The following is a 15,907-nucleotide window of genomic DNA, read 5'->3' as shown; positions in this document are numbered from 1 at the left end:
TTTTAAATGAAAACCCTCGACCAGTTTTTAGAGACGTCAAAAACGAACCCAAATATGTAGATTTCGTATATGTTAGATCTTTCACGTCAATAGAGATACGAAATAAGTGTTATTTCAGACAATGTTTAAAAAAATCATACAAAATTAAGTATTCATTTTATTCAAAATCCGGTAGACAAAAATGGAGATAAAAGATTGGAGAACCGATAGCCGTTTGACTTATAATTCTATCTGTAGTGCAAAAGTAGGAGATACGATTCAAAACTTGTCAAAAATCGATGAAAACCTCGGGTAGCCCCGCGTATCGACCACATTACAAGTTGATTTGTCGCTGGTTTTTCTGTGGCGTACAGAGCACGTCACTTCATTCGTAGTGTGGTGGTCAAGTAGAGGTGAGGTGACTGTACAACCTACTATTTGTTTGCAGGCCCAGCGCACAACACACTAACGATATGGCCTCGAAGCGGCGACCAGCTGCTCGCGTGGTCTCTGGACTCCCCGATCATAGAGTCGTTCACCCTCAACGGCCGGCCCGTCTACTCGGTGCTAGAAGCTACCGCCACCTACCAGGAGGTGTTCGGGACTATTCAGTTCTGGCTCACTTTCCATGTGAGTATAATGACGATATTGAGTTTTTAACCCCCGACACAAAAAGTGGGGTGTTATAAGTTTGACCGCTATGTGTCTGTCTGTCTGTGGCACCGTAGGTCTTAAACGGGTGAACGGATTTGAATGCGGTTTTTTTTATTTGAAAGCAGGGTTTCTAGCGATGGTTCTTAGACATACATGTTTTATCAAAATCGGTTCAGCCGTTTTTGAGATATGGAACTTTGACGAAACAATGTCGGGGGTTTTCCAAGGTTATTTGGTTTAAAGCTAAGTCCGCTTATATTATTAAATGGATTGATCAACTTTTTTGTAGCTCTTTGCAATGGTTACGTCCCCTGGACAACTCTTTAAAACCATGAGTTTTTCTACACTTTTTCTGTGGTTAAAATTTATCGAAGGTATAATTTTTGTTATAGTTACATACAAGCCTATTATTTTATGGACCATCTCCTAACCTAAGCACATTAGTAGAACATACTTATTATAACAGTTGTTTTAAAAAAAACTCTGCAACTGTTGTCTCTTGGACAACGGGGCATGATAACAAACAAGAAAAAGTTGATAGACCCAAACAGCTGAGGCTACCTAAGTATCTGTTCGGAACTGTTTAGTTCTGGCTAACTTTTCTTGTGTGTAGTGAAGACTGGTTCAAAGCTTGGTCAACGATCCTCTGCATGAGAGACCATAGGGCAAACCATTAAGCTACGAAGGCCATAGGTACTTCGTACTTTATTGAAATTAACTGAGCTAGAAACAAATTTTGTATCACGTTTAAAAATTCACAATTCAAATTTGTCTTGTACCTCGTTGCCATGGCTAGACAACTATTTTCTGTGTTTAAAATTCATCGAGTTGTGACAAGCCCATTATTTTATGGACTATCTCCTAAGCAAATTAGTAACATATAATAGTATTTTATGCAACTGTATCGTAATAGGGGTACTTAAAACACGAGTGTGGGTTTATGAAACGAGGAGTAGCCGAGTTTCATAATAGGGCCACACTCGTGTTTTAAGGACTAATTACGTGTTGCATACAATATTTTATCTATATCAATATATTAAATCCTCTATCATGTGTTCCGCGAACCATTGAGAATGAGCTGCATTAACTTACTAGGTAGGTATGTCTGCCCCACGAGCTGCGCGCGCGACCACCTGCTGCTGCACATGTCCAATGTCGTAATGCTGGTCATTACTTATGGTTTTTGAAAGCATAATTGAGGATTTACTATATGGGTGTAGATAAACAGTTTTTTTTATTAAATTCTGTCACTGTTGTCTCTTGAACAACGAGATAGAACAAACAAGAAAAAGTTGATTGACTCATTTTATTACGGTACAAACCTGTATGTTAACCATACGTTTCCCAGGTGCCCACGTCCCAGCAGTCGGGCCCAATAGTGGACATATCCCACCATGCCAACAAAAAGCAGCACCCCGAAGACTTCAGCCCCGAATACCAGCAGTTACTTGACGCTATGCCGGAGTACTTTAACATTGATAGCTCTATTACTATAAGAAGTAATTATGCGTTTTAGTGTCGTTTTTGTAGTAGGATGTTATTTATTTACATATTTATACAGTGTTCTTTTTGATTTCCGTTAACTATATGTATTGTAGCTTCCACTATCTATTTTAATTTTTAAACTCACTTTTTGTCTGTCCCTGACTGAATGCTGCTCTCATCCACTCAAAGGTTGACTGGTAGAGATACCTTAAAGGGATAAGTTCGCCTTTGTACATATATTTCATTGTTTGTCATCTGTGTTTGTTTACTTATTGTACAATAAAGAGTTTACATACATACATACTATATAAGGGAACATTCAAAATGTCTAATAAAGTCATTTTTTCAAGACACTAGTGGCCTAACTCTGTTTAAAGATGAGTCAAAAATTAAGATCATAACTAAGATGTTTTTAATTCCCACATATTTAGCAAAATAAGAATTAAGTTTGAAAAGTGAGTATTTTTTTATGTCAATATCACTTGTAACCTCCAACAATGACTGGAGTTTTATTATTATGAAAAAAAAAACTTTTTTTAGCCAAACAGTTACAGCCTTATTCATAAAAAATCCTTAATTGAGGTTTGATCGGTCTGTTCCTTAGCAGACTGATTAAGCTTGTTAGACGGTTGTCAAGAAGTATGATTCATAAACGCTTGCTAGTAGTCTGCTAGTTGTTGAGGCTGCTGATAGACGCATTAGACGCGTTATGTTGGCCACCTTGACAAATCAAAGACAAAAAATGGCCTAATCGATAATTAAAAAAAAAATGACAGCAGTGACAGCAAATTACCAGGAAAAAAAATAAAAAGCGAGATGTTTGTTTTCCCGCCATTTCCGATCCGCATGTTTAGGTTGTGCAAAAAGCCATAATTATGTTAATCATCCTTATTTTTTTTTCATATTTATTGTTGCTAATTTAGAGGATTTTTAAATACAAATTCCTGAAAATAAATTTTCCTGTTTTTTTTTTAATCTGCGTAGCCCTGCCTTCACTATAAATATCTTCGGTACCTATGGTGTTTTGCTCTAGTCAAAGTCAGCTGTTCAAACTTGTGGCGGCCATTTTGTGACTTAGCAGAGAGATAAAGGAGGGTCTACGGTCCTCTAACTTTAGCAGAGCCTTGATCGACTGATTAGCGCTAACAGACGTTTATGAATCATGTTTTTTAGCATCGGGCCTTCAAGGAGCCTTCAAGGAGGCTCTAACTTTTTATGAATAAGGCTGTTATAGTTACCAAGTAGTTTCTATCAATGAACTTAGCAGTCTGTTAATGCGAAAAGTTAACAGAAGTCAAGAAAAAACACGTTGTATACAAGGTCAGTAAGTACTTAGTTTTTACAATACAGTGCGATAAGACTATTGTGTGATATTTATTTTGCTCAATGTTTTGGTTATGTTTATGTCTCGACCTGTCTTAGACCAAACCTGACGCCGTATTATCTAATCCAACGCGCTGAAGTTCGCGATCGCATTCACTGTCTTTCTATCCTCGTCTTATACCATGTGATAGAAAGAGGTGGCGAATTCCTACGATTGTGATTCCGAGTGTGTTAGACAATAAAGGCCTATGTTTACCCAAAATACTAACAAGAACTAGTCTTGTTTCAAAAAAAGGACTAATTTTAGAATTAACATTATATACCTACGTATTGTAGAGGTTCATATTGTATCGTCTCGCTCACTCTTGTATTAATTACTATTAGCGTGAGCGGGATAGCATGAACCGAAGTTCGAATTTTGATGTTACGTAGTATCTGTGATGTAAAAAATCAGGGATTTATCACTGACGACCAGATAGCAGAATGGTTATCAAAGCTTGAGAACGCGGGTTCGATCCACGGTCAGAGGGCCTACTCCGAAATTAGAAAATCGAAGTTCGTATCGTATCATCCCTCTCACTCTCGTATTAAATAGTAAAAGCGTCACAGGCACGGAACGCCACGAACTTATATTTTCGTAGTAATGTCTGCCCCGGGGCAGACATTATTGTTGTGTAAAATATACCTAAGTAAGAATAGTTATACTGTTCTTGAGTCTTGTGTTTAATATCTATTTAAGTATGTGAACCCATATAATATAACACTGGCTTTGACTTCGGGTCTATGTAATTTGGTATTAATTGTTCCGTGTTTTTTTTTTATACTGAATTGTTCTTATTTTTTGGGCTAGACTTTACTCCCAGTTTTTTAATAAATCAAATTTAGGACGGAAGGGATTGATGAATGAAATACAAAAGTAATTTAAAAAAAAGTTTTATTTTTTCTTTTCATTCTTAAACTCAAAACCATGAACTTAAAATAAAGAAAGGATAACCACCGTCTTATTTTAAGATCATGTCAGACGCATACATAAAATGCGAATGTAACATAAGCTTAGTTCTACTTTGTACATATTTACAGGGTTTAAATATAAATAAATAACAATAAAAACACATTTTTCAACTGCTCCCTTTTTATTGAGATCTACATTTCAGGTTATTTAAAAATGACAACAATATAATTAAACGTAATGTTTTATTTGAGTTAACAAGCTAAGAAATAGCGCTATACTTTAAGCAGCATATTATATAAAATAAAAAACTTAATTACTATAAAAAAAAGAGTTCCGACCTAGTTTGAGTAAAATAATGTCGCTGGATATTCCAAATATTTCTTTAATTCAATCTGTAACCCAAACCTCGTATGAAAAAGTAGCTATTACTAGTCTCTTAAATTTATTGACACGCAAAACGTCTTATGTCTAATCGTAAAATGGCAGCGCCTCTGGCGGCGCAAATCGGCAACTTCTTTCAAAATAAATTGGCACAAGTGTCGGATTCGATTTGTAGCATTCGAACATGGTGGATGTAGACAATATCTTATTTTGCTATTTCTGTTTCTTTGGCAAGTATAATTTTGATAGTGTTTTATGCGGCGATTAACCTTAACAGTGAACAGTGATCACAAAATTCTATATTGCTCTCGTGTCTGACATTTTTTAATGCGCAAGTTGTCTCCACGTGGTTTCTGGAATTTTACTTTTAAGTTGCAAAAGCTACAATCACCGTACAACGTGCCTCTCAAAGAGAGTTTACTTTGACACTGGCGAAATTGACTTATTAATTAGGAAAGAAAAGCCATATTTTAAAAGAGAAGAAGAGACAAGTGTCAGTGCCAAGTTTTTACTAACTTCTTAGTAACACATATTTTATGCCCTAAAGTTCACTCAAAGATGAATTCGGATCGATTTTAAGCTAGGCGGCTTAAATGCCCCCAACGACGTCAAATATACTAAAATGCACACAACAGTTTTAGCCTATGTAACTGAATTAACATGCTTAGGACTCTTGCTATTGAGTTACAAATAATGTACCAATACCAATGGAGCTAAAATAACACAACGTTTATGAGAAAAATATTATAAACTGTTTTTTCATCACAATTGCTCGTAAACAGTGTCGTAACATGCAGGCTACCTTGGTTGCAACCCCCCAAATAAAACCCTCGACCTTAATGTGCTTGTCATGAAACCCGTGGTCGGTAAATGAGTCATCGCCCGTACTGATACTGCATGGCGCGCTGCTGCTGCACGCGCCCCCTCCCCCCTCCCGCAGCTCGGGCGCATTGTGCAGGGGAGGATGCTGGCGCTGGCCTAGAGCGCAGCCTAAGGTCAAGGCAATGAGGCAAAAATAATATTTTGTCTTACAAATAAACAATTTTACTCGCAAATGTGATGAAAAACATTCTATGTCGCACGGGCGGTACTAGAATAACGAACATCGACTCATTAAAGCCCTCAGTCTTCGACTTCAGGCTTCTAAAAGACTCTCGTTCGTAATTCCTTATTTACCGCCCTTAAGACACAATGTATTATTGTGTTGATGAATAAGTCATCTTCCAATAAAAAGGTGCTAGAATACGTAGGAATTCGGCTCTGGTCAAGCGTGTTTCGTATTACATTACTTTAGTAATTCTCTTATATTCGACGCTGACTATACCACAAGTAAACAACTTTCTAAGAACAAGAATTTTATATCCAAGACTTTAATATTTACTATTTGATACTTAAAGTGAATTTAAACAAATAGTTCACAAACTGAACCTTTTTCTTTCAAAATAAAATGTAATCGTGATTCTGAATAAGAAAAAACAAAAATTTCTTATAAAAAATAGAAAATGGTACATTTTAAAGTGAAAATTGATCAAATAGATAATCGTGTAACATCTAACAAATTTTACATTTTACGTGACAACAAATTCAAGACAAGCTTGGTGCGCGTGCGACAAAACAAATGAATAAAGAGTGTTTTTTGTTTTTTTACTAAATGTCTATACTTTTTTTTTACAAATATAAACAAAAACAGGCAATCAACCAGCAGTGTTAATAAAAATACTTATCGTAATTTGTTTCAAAGTAAAAAAAAATACAAATGTAATTCAACTCCAACACAATGTCTCATATTCAGTAGAAATAGTTGCATATTCTTTGCACATTTCTGGTTTAAAAACAATAACTTAATAACTGTAATCTGTTGACAAGTTACCGTTAATACACAGGAAAAATTAATTCACTTATATTTACTGCAATACACAAACCAAAAGTATTGATACTTTTTTACTAGTATAATATTAAATTACGTAGGGCAGGGCTGTCTAACACATTGGCCCACGACTTGCATTGGTACAATCGACTAGAAAGAGATCCTAACGGGCAAAGTTACAAAATAAATAATTATGTAAACACGACTTTATTCACATACCAGAACGCGTACACATAATTTTCTAGCTTTCGGCCGTAGCGATTTCTTTGTAGACGACTGTACGTCGCAGAAATTCTATTAAAGTCTAGCGCGAAAACTTTCTTTTAACAAAATTATTTTTTAAGGCTTTTTAATTTATTATTATGTGAACACAGACAGCCCAGCTCCATGAACAGTAATTGATACTTTTTTCACACGTAGGTCCAATTCTAACAAGCCTTAGTCACAAAGTTCTGTCTCATTTTAAAAATAAATGTAATTCAACCGTCACTCATCGTGCACAAATGCTAAGGCAGTGGTTTAAGAACCGGCGACTAAGAATAAAATAAAAGTATACCACCTTACTATATCATAAGTCAACTATTATTCAAGATACATCCCGAAGCAAAAGCACAAACTTGTTTATCTTCAAAGCTATATAAGTTAAACATAGGTTTTATTTATCATATCTTGAAGACTGATCTTAACCTAGTACATATCAAATGCAAATAGAATAACCTATCATTAAAAAGTCAAGCTTGGCCAAAAGTCAGTTATGCTTTCTCAAACATCCCATTTCTAGGACTTTAGTTACTTAGACCGGTACAGTCAAAATCAAAAGTAGCGGATCGCTTTTTTACTTTGTCGTTTTAACACATTTGTCAAATTTGTATGATGTTAAGTACGTTGCTGTAAAACGACAAAGTACTAAAGTACGCAGCTGCTTTTGATGCTGACCTTACATAAATATATCCTACATTAAGAACTATAAAATCATCTACACGAGCATTTATTCTGAGGCATGCGTAGATATTTGACTTTTCGTCCATGAAGATATAATTAATGATTGCACTAGAAATCTTTCCAATTAACAATAATTCTTCTTTTTTTTCTTACCGGAGCGATCAATTTAATACAATCGTTTATGTCACAAAAAACTTTTCAAACTAACAGCATATTGATGTTAGAAAACCAGTCAGTGGAACAGATTTTATCACCTAACTAAAACAAATGAACAGCGATACATTTCAATTTAATGTCAAAAATGATATTTTAGGACATATTCGTGTAAATTATTCTTAACTCTTTGAGTTATTAAACTTTTTAGTTTAGTAACATAATTGTCGACTAATTTACGACTGTAACTATGAATGTTACTAAAATATTTAGCATAAATTTTCGATCGCTCCCATACAAACTGACTTTTGAAAAAAACAAGATATACATAGCTTCACATAATCTTATGCAGAATAATTATATTTATATTTAGCGTAAAGTGACGGCGAGTCGGCTGGCCGCAACCATTTTGTTGTTAAACTTCTTGCGGAAAGCGTCGGCGGCGACGGTCGTTTTGAAGGTTATTTTGGCGCTGCGCTCTTCTTTGTCCAAAATTAAACTCTGGAACATTTAATCCGATATTTCGTAGTTTAAAGGCTATAGCTTACGGCTTACTTAAAAGTTAAACATACATTAAAGACTAAAGGAACATTCATCATCGGTTGTGTCAACCTGTTTACAATTAAATCACTGACTTTTCAAGCTTTTAGCTTGGCGAATTTTTGGCAAAGTGGTGCCATCTGTGAGCAAATTCGACAAGTTGTTTCGATGGTTCAAAATTGAATAGACAATAATTTTTCGTCTTGGCGGGGACACTGCCGTACCCCCGGATAATCACAATTTACTTTCACATAATGATATTATTTGAACGAATGCGATTTTCAGATTTGTTTTACATTGTTAACCTAATCAACTCAATTGTTAACATTATAGGTTATTTCTGAGGAATACCATTATCGCTTAAATCAAAATTAGTTTTTGGCGAAGATAAATTATGATAAACATATTTTTATACATGGAAATCAAGAAAGATGCCAAGTAGCTTAAACTATTACATTGATTACCTTTTCACTTAAGCAAAATTGCATAACACTTTCAATCTACATCCAAATTAAAAAGAACCATTCATATCTATATATTATTGAACAAAATAATTTCAAAATCTGCAAGTGCACTTAGCACTTTTCTTTATTCCAAAAAATTCAATCTCAATATGGTTTCTTATTTCTCAGATCAGAACTAAAATGAAGAACTAATACCATTGTTCATCTAAAGTTTCCATAAAAATCGTAATCACATTGAAATTGCATTAAAATATAATAGAAATATCAATAACAAACACATGCAATGCTTATAAAATAATTAAGCAATAATACAAAACATTTTGATCTTTATATTTCATTTCTATAGTTGTAATAACAACAACAAACGGCCTGGCGGCCTACCACGCTCTCTTAATACGATTCAGTTTAGGCTCTAAACTGAACTGCATCGCTATTTCCTACCACGACGTTACTTTTGCGATTCAGTTCAAGCACGGTTCAGCGACAGCGATACAGACATTTTCATTCACTCACTTCAAGCGGTTTTCGTAACATGACGCTTAACTTGAGTGGGAATTGAATCGCTTCAGTGTCAAATTTAGCGATTCAGTATAAGTTACACATTCCGTCAATTCTTTTGGAATTTTAAGTGTTTTACTTGGAATATTTTTAAATTTCAAGAACTTTTAGACATTGTGCTTCTTAACTCCTCATTGATAAAACTAATTTTTAAGACTCGTGGATTAGTGACAGCGTAAACATTTTATTTGTAATCAACACAACGGTTGCTAAGAACACGGAATGACATAGAGTTATGGTTTTCCAGAATAAAGAGGTTTTAGTATACAATATTTGGTTTGCAAATAGCGGCATCCCTTTCGCGACTTAACGTTTCAGTTTCGGACCAGAGACAATATCGGTCTTTCATTCACTTGTAAACCATTGAGACTCGGCTCTGAGATATAAACGTCGTGGTACCTATTTCAACGATTCAGTTTAGGTGCCTAAATTGAACTGCTCTGCGTTTGGATCGTTTATGAAAAGATCATGGTAGGCCCCCTGTTCTTTGAAGTAAATTTTGGTGTATTTAATTGAAACTTTTTTTTTGTTTTCTTTCAAGACATTTTACAGCTGTCATTATTCCATTACGTCATTACCTACTTTAATTAACTCTTCTAAAATAGTCGTGTCATGATCATCAAACAAATAACAGATCTTTGACTAAACCTCTTTCGAAATTCAATGTTATTGTCTACAGACAAACAGAATGCTGTCTTTTTCTTCCTTAGTAATAAATTAACCATATTTTTTTTCTTGGCTCTAAAGTTTTAACCATGTATAGTATGCGTTTCAAAGAATATTAGGATTCAATTTGCTGGCAACTTCACTCGATACCTGTCAATCTTAAGCCGAGTTTAGACTTGCAAGAAAAATCGTGCAAGTTGCATTACATTGCGGCGCTCGATTGACCACTACAAACTCGTTGGCTTTACAGCCTCGCAATGTAATGCAATTTGCACGATTTTTCATTCAAGTCTAAACTCTGCTTTGGAGTTGTCAGCTGTTTAAATATATGTAATTTACAATCGAAATATACTTTCTTTTCATCGTTAAATTGTTTTGTTTGTTTTTTGCCAATAAACAATACTGACGTTTTTAGCCAAACAAACAATGGTTAATTTAAAAGCACACTCATTTCTGTCCACTAAAATCCCATCATCAGTTTAAGTGGACTTTGTTCTCAAAAAAAAAATTCAATACGTAAAAAAGGATGGACATTTGACACTAAAACTCTCATTCGCTGTCAGCAAATACAATCCTAATTTTCTTTGAATCACATAGTATTGAATTTCAGTCTTTATTTACAAGTAAATAAATAACACTGATCAGTAAAGTCACGCGTCCAGTCTCCAACAAATAATATGATGGCGACTGTATCGAGTTTCTTGAAATCGACTAGAAGCTAGACTGGCCAGGGCATAGTGTCAGTAAATTAGGTTTTTCGCTGTCATCCAATCATACGTAAGTATATCAAGTTTCAAATCAATTCGACCACTGATAGTGGGGTGAATTCGACCTCCAGGATTTGACAAACACAACAGGTCAAGATAAATAATATCTTGTTAACATTACAAAGCTAACCAGTATTTGGCACCCAACTTCCCTTAGTCAAAACATCTATTTACTTTTAGTTATAATTGTTATAAAGCTTACCCCATTGCTACAGTAGCGCCGCCTATTTGACGTTTTCCGACGGGCACTTGAATACAAGAGTTTTGCCCTCTACACTCAATATTAGACAACTTTATTTATAGGGCCAGGTGGATTGAATATCAAACCAGGGTTGCCAGTGTAAATGTTTCAGTGGATGATATAAAAAAAAGTTTATTTTTGAACCATATTTCACTGGCCAGATTAGCAATATCGCATTACAAACAAAATTCTAATAAAATTCAAATCTATAAATTTATATAACATCTTAAATATAATCTTAAATATAACAATGTAATAAATATCACATGAATAAATAAATAATATATCACAGTTTATATCACAGAGTTGTAAACATTTAAAGCACGTGAAAATAAATTAATCCTTAACTTAAATAATTTATTTATGAAATTGGTGTTTTAGGATGCATTTTGTGTAAACCTAACTAGATGAAACTGTCGAAAGCTTTTGGACGGTACTTGATTATTGTATGGTTATCGTGTCTCTATACTACATGTATTAAATTTCAAGTAATTCTAATAAGTAATGGGTCTCGAAGGATATATCATATATCACGTATTTAACGTTTACAAAAGTTCCACTAGGATTTTAATCTATGCAGCAATTCCTAGCGCCATCTATTGTCGACCGGCAGAACTAACTCCATCTATTTAGCGTTACAAGTTTACGAATACGTAAATACAATTTGTAAGTATCATACGCTGGAATTATGGCCCCATTTCCCCCATCCTCGGGCCTTTCACTGCCAGAAGATTTTTTGTTCGTTTTGTTACCGGATACATATTGGAAAGTGTGCGCAGGTAAGAGTTAAATGAACTTATTTTACCATCTCCGTTTCACCACCATACGTACCGGGCCCCCTTAACCCTTTTATCCATTCAACATCAAATAAGTGCTAAAGTAACTGTCTGTCTATTGCATTTTTACGCTCAAACCACTAAGAGAGATTTAGATGAAATTTGGCACGGTCTCTGTTGCCAGGGTCTCAAGGCAGGGCGGGACGGTTTTTATCCAGGAAATTACAGTTCCCGCGCGGTAGCGTTAAACAGTGGCGTAGCTACCGGATAGGGCAGCGCCCCGGGGCCCCCAAGCTCAGGGGGCTCTTCGGACCCTGACTTACAAACTATAAATGACGAATAGGTACGTTGAATACGGAACAAACGATTTTAATAGTTTTTTCTTTCAACTATGCTTTAATTTCATCATAACCGCACTAAATACCCAGCACAAAGCGGGACTTTTCTGCTCTAGAGCAGAAAAAATGTATGAAAATACTTTATTGCATTGTTTTCAATTTTTCTTTAATTGCACCACCAAAGAGCTAATAAGTATTTTGCTACTGCCTGCTAGTAACTCTATGCAAACAAAAAAGTACAAAAATTAAAAAAAAAAATATAAAAAAAAAATTGGCGGGAACCTTGCGAATTTTCCGTCCGTGGACATTTTTTGAGAGTGCAAATGTCAACTTACAAAAAAGGTATCATCGAGTGCTAGGGACATTTCTTTCCTATTAATTGTTTAGCATTAGTTTTTTTTCGTCTACTTTTCCTGTAATAGTTGAAAGAAAAGCAGATTCTGCACCTCGCATGAAGTAATTTATATTGTCCTCGTGCTTTTTAAAGCTCTCGCTGACGCTCGGGCTCCAAATCGTCACTCTGTGCAATAATAATAACTTTCTGCTTGGTGCAACAATCTACTATTCACTTCTCATGCTCATAAAGTTCGTATTTATGCTGGATCTAGGCGACATAAAATGACTTTTTATGCTCTAGTGCATAAAGTAAAATCTTCTTCTAAGACCAAGGCAATGAGGTGTAAACAGCCACAAACAAAGCAGTTTCTGCACATCATTTTTTATAATTTTTAATTTATATAAAACTTAAAGTCAATCAAAATAGATCAATAAAATTAAAAAATATATAATTATATAACGATGCATGAACAGTGTTAAACTCGAGCATTAAACCCATTTCCTCCTCGCCGTACCAGCTTGGGTGACTATATGAACGTCTCGGATAAAATGGCTCGTTTTATGCTCTCGTTGTACAATCTACTATAGTTGGTTATAGCTACGCCACTACTACTTCTGGTCGCAGGCAACTGACCGAAAGGCAAAACCGCCTTCGAACATACACTACAATTATGCCAATGGTACTCTAACCTGTGCTGCTTTTAAAAGAACGTTCTCTGCAAAGATCGGCTACGACAGCCATGTAAAGGCTAAACATACGCAGACTCAAGTCACTGTAGCCGAAAACGGCTAGGTATTATTATTCGTACAAAGCAATTCGAATTGCTTTCACGCTTAAAGTACTCAACCAATCGTGATGAAATTTGGTATGGAGATGGATCGAGACCCTAAGAAGGGCATAGGACAGTTTTTATCCCGGAAAAGTTTACGCGGGCGTACGATAAAAGATTTTTTCGCAGACAATATCGCGGGCAACAGCTAGTTTATGCCATGTTTCTACGCATATAAATGATTAACCTTTTATACTTGTTAATTTTTTGCAAGAGAAATAAGATTTATTATTATTACTATAGTGTGGTTTGTCTGGACAAATATTTCCCAGGCAGCTAATCCCTTTCGCAAATAAACACAACAAAAACGATCCTAAAACACCAGTAACCTGATAAATTTACCTGCACTTCGTTGCCAGCTAAGGTCTTGAGCCTAGTGTCGGTGATGCCATGGGGCAGGTTGGTCACGTTGGCTACCAGACCTGTCTCCTCGTTCAACAACTTATCTTCGTCTAGATCGGACTCACTGTCATACTCTATTTCGGGCTCGTCCTTTTTCACGACGATTCTGGCTTTCTCCGAGCCTATGGCGGTGCGGACGGCCCGGCTGAAGATGCCAGGGTTGGGTTTGGTGGGGTCTGTCTTGTCGATGCGAGAGAAGACAGACTTTTCTTTAGTCTGGCTCACTTTCCGTTGGAGCACGACGCGCCGGTTGGGGTGCTTTTTGTCGTCGTCTTTTTGTTTGACCGACTGGAAAAGGGTAGGTGTCAGAAAATGGGTACGAATAATGTATAAAGTTAAAATACATAATGGTAATTTTACAGAATTGTTATAAAATAAGTCTAACCTAACATACACCAATCTGTACATTACACGATCATAAAATTTTGTGCATTTTAATAATTTCACCGAAAATTATGATATATCAAATGACTATTATGTATTTTTCTTTTTCACATACAATACAATACAATACAATACAATAACTCTTTATTGCACACCAATACAGTAAACAGTACAGAGAAAACAAGTATATACATAGAGATTTTCTAAGGTAACATACATACATCAATGAGTGGTAAAATAGACCCTGTATCTCTTGCGTTACTAAAGCTTGCTCTAAATTTAAAATTTTTATTTTAAATTCTGTGCATTTTAATAATTTTACCGAAAATTATGATATATCAAATGACTATTATGTATTTTTCTTTTTCACATACAATACAATACAATACAATACAAATAACTCTTTATTGCACACCAATACAGTAAACAGTACAGAGAAAACAAGTATATACATAGAGATTTTCTAAGGTAACATACATACATCAATGAGTGGTAAAATAGACCCTGTATCTCTTGCGTTACTAAAGCTTGCTCTAAATTTAAAATTTTTATTTTAAATTCTGTGCATTTTAATAATTTTACCGAAAATTATGATATATCAAATGACTATTATGTATTTTTCTTTTTCACATACAATACAATACAATACAATACAATAACTCTTTATTGCACACCAATACAGTAAACAGTACAGAGAAAACAAGTATATACATAGAGATTTTCTAAGGTAACATACATACATCAATGAGTGGTAAAATAGACCCTGTATCTCTTGCGTTACTAAAGCTTGCTCGTTATAACAACAAGATACGATTCGAATAATCCAGTGGCAATTTGTTTTGACATTCATAAGTGCTTTTTATAGCCTAAATTGAATAAAGACTTTGACTTGAATTTGAATGATTATTAAACTCACCTCTTTGCTCTGAAATATTATCTTCTGTCGCGATTTGTTTGAAACCAATTCACTGGTTTGCTTTGACTGAAACAACCATAAGACTTTAAATTGTATTCTACTATCATACAATTTGTCTCATGCATTGCAATATATTTTAAAATTTATGACGGTGGAAGCATTCTACACTTCCACTGAACGTAGATATAGTTTAGATATAGTTAGTGTTTAGTATTGTAACTAAGGGACCCCATACATCCCTGTATTTCTTTTATTATTATTTTTTGTATTTTTTTTTCTTTAATTGTGTAATATAGTTTTAAGTATTTTATTTGTAATTATATTTTTATGAAAAAATGACTTTCTGCCAAGTTTCTTGCGGCGCATTCTTCTTGGCAATGATGGTCTTTCCGAAAGCGCTGGTAGTTTAAAAAAATGACGTGTAAAAGTGCCCATTGCGGTCTATTTACTGAATAAATCATTTGAATTTGAATTTGAATTTGAATATATATTAACTTACTGTTAATTTTAACGTAAAAATCATATATCACGAATGCTTCTAAGCTATCTAGTAATTTGACAGTCAAAATTATTGCAGTCTATGGAAAGGGTTGATTCCGTGTCATAAAATAACTAATGTAAGTGTTCGCAGCGAATATAGACCATATATTGTAAGCCAATCGAATAATTAGGGGTCGAAGTGGTCGCCATAGCCGAAATCGATCAGATCATCGTCATCATCATCATCAATGTAAATATTAAGAAATATAGTACTACCTTTGGCGCCTTTTTCTCTGCACTCGCAGCATCGGTTTTGGTGGAGCTGGTCACAGCTGGTTTCTTTACTGGGGGAGATTTATCTGTAACAAATAAATAAAAACTGTATAATAGGGGTATAATCAATAATCCAATCATTTATGGTTATGAGTAACTAACTGCAAGTCGCGTCATCGCCATTTCATCATCATCATCAT

General features: G+C 34.8%; 2 protein-coding genes across 2 annotated transcripts in view; one reads left to right on the top strand and one right to left on the bottom strand.

Annotated features, from left to right (window-relative positions):
- Positions 1-4,567, top strand: part of LOC141440416 (endoplasmic reticulum metallopeptidase 1-like) — a 58,794-nt gene extending 54,227 nt beyond the window's left edge. The window contains exons 18-19 of the mRNA XM_074104925.1: positions 428-609; positions 1,982-4,567. Of these exons, the coding sequence (XP_073961026.1) occupies positions 428-609; positions 1,982-2,149 (350 nt within the window). The 3' untranslated portion in view covers positions 2,150-4,567. The remainder of the gene's footprint in view (positions 1-427; positions 610-1,981) is intronic.
- The window catches only part of LOC141440156 (uncharacterized), a 34,163-nt gene continuing 20,763 nt past the window's right edge, over positions 2,508-15,907 (bottom strand). The window contains 4 exon segments of the mRNA XM_074104619.1: positions 2,508-8,237; positions 13,595-13,942; positions 14,955-15,020; positions 15,711-15,793. Coding sequence (XP_073960720.1) covers positions 8,106-8,237; positions 13,595-13,942; positions 14,955-15,020; positions 15,711-15,793 — 629 coding nt within the window. The 3' untranslated portion in view covers positions 2,508-8,105.

This window comes from Choristoneura fumiferana, chromosome 22 (assembly GCF_025370935.1).
Source record: "Choristoneura fumiferana chromosome 22, NRCan_CFum_1, whole genome shotgun sequence".
NCBI classification, from domain to species: Eukaryota; Metazoa; Arthropoda; class Insecta; order Lepidoptera; family Tortricidae; genus Choristoneura; species Choristoneura fumiferana.
The sequence above is the reverse complement of the archived record's forward strand: the minus strand, read 5'-3'. Positions and strand labels throughout refer to the sequence as shown.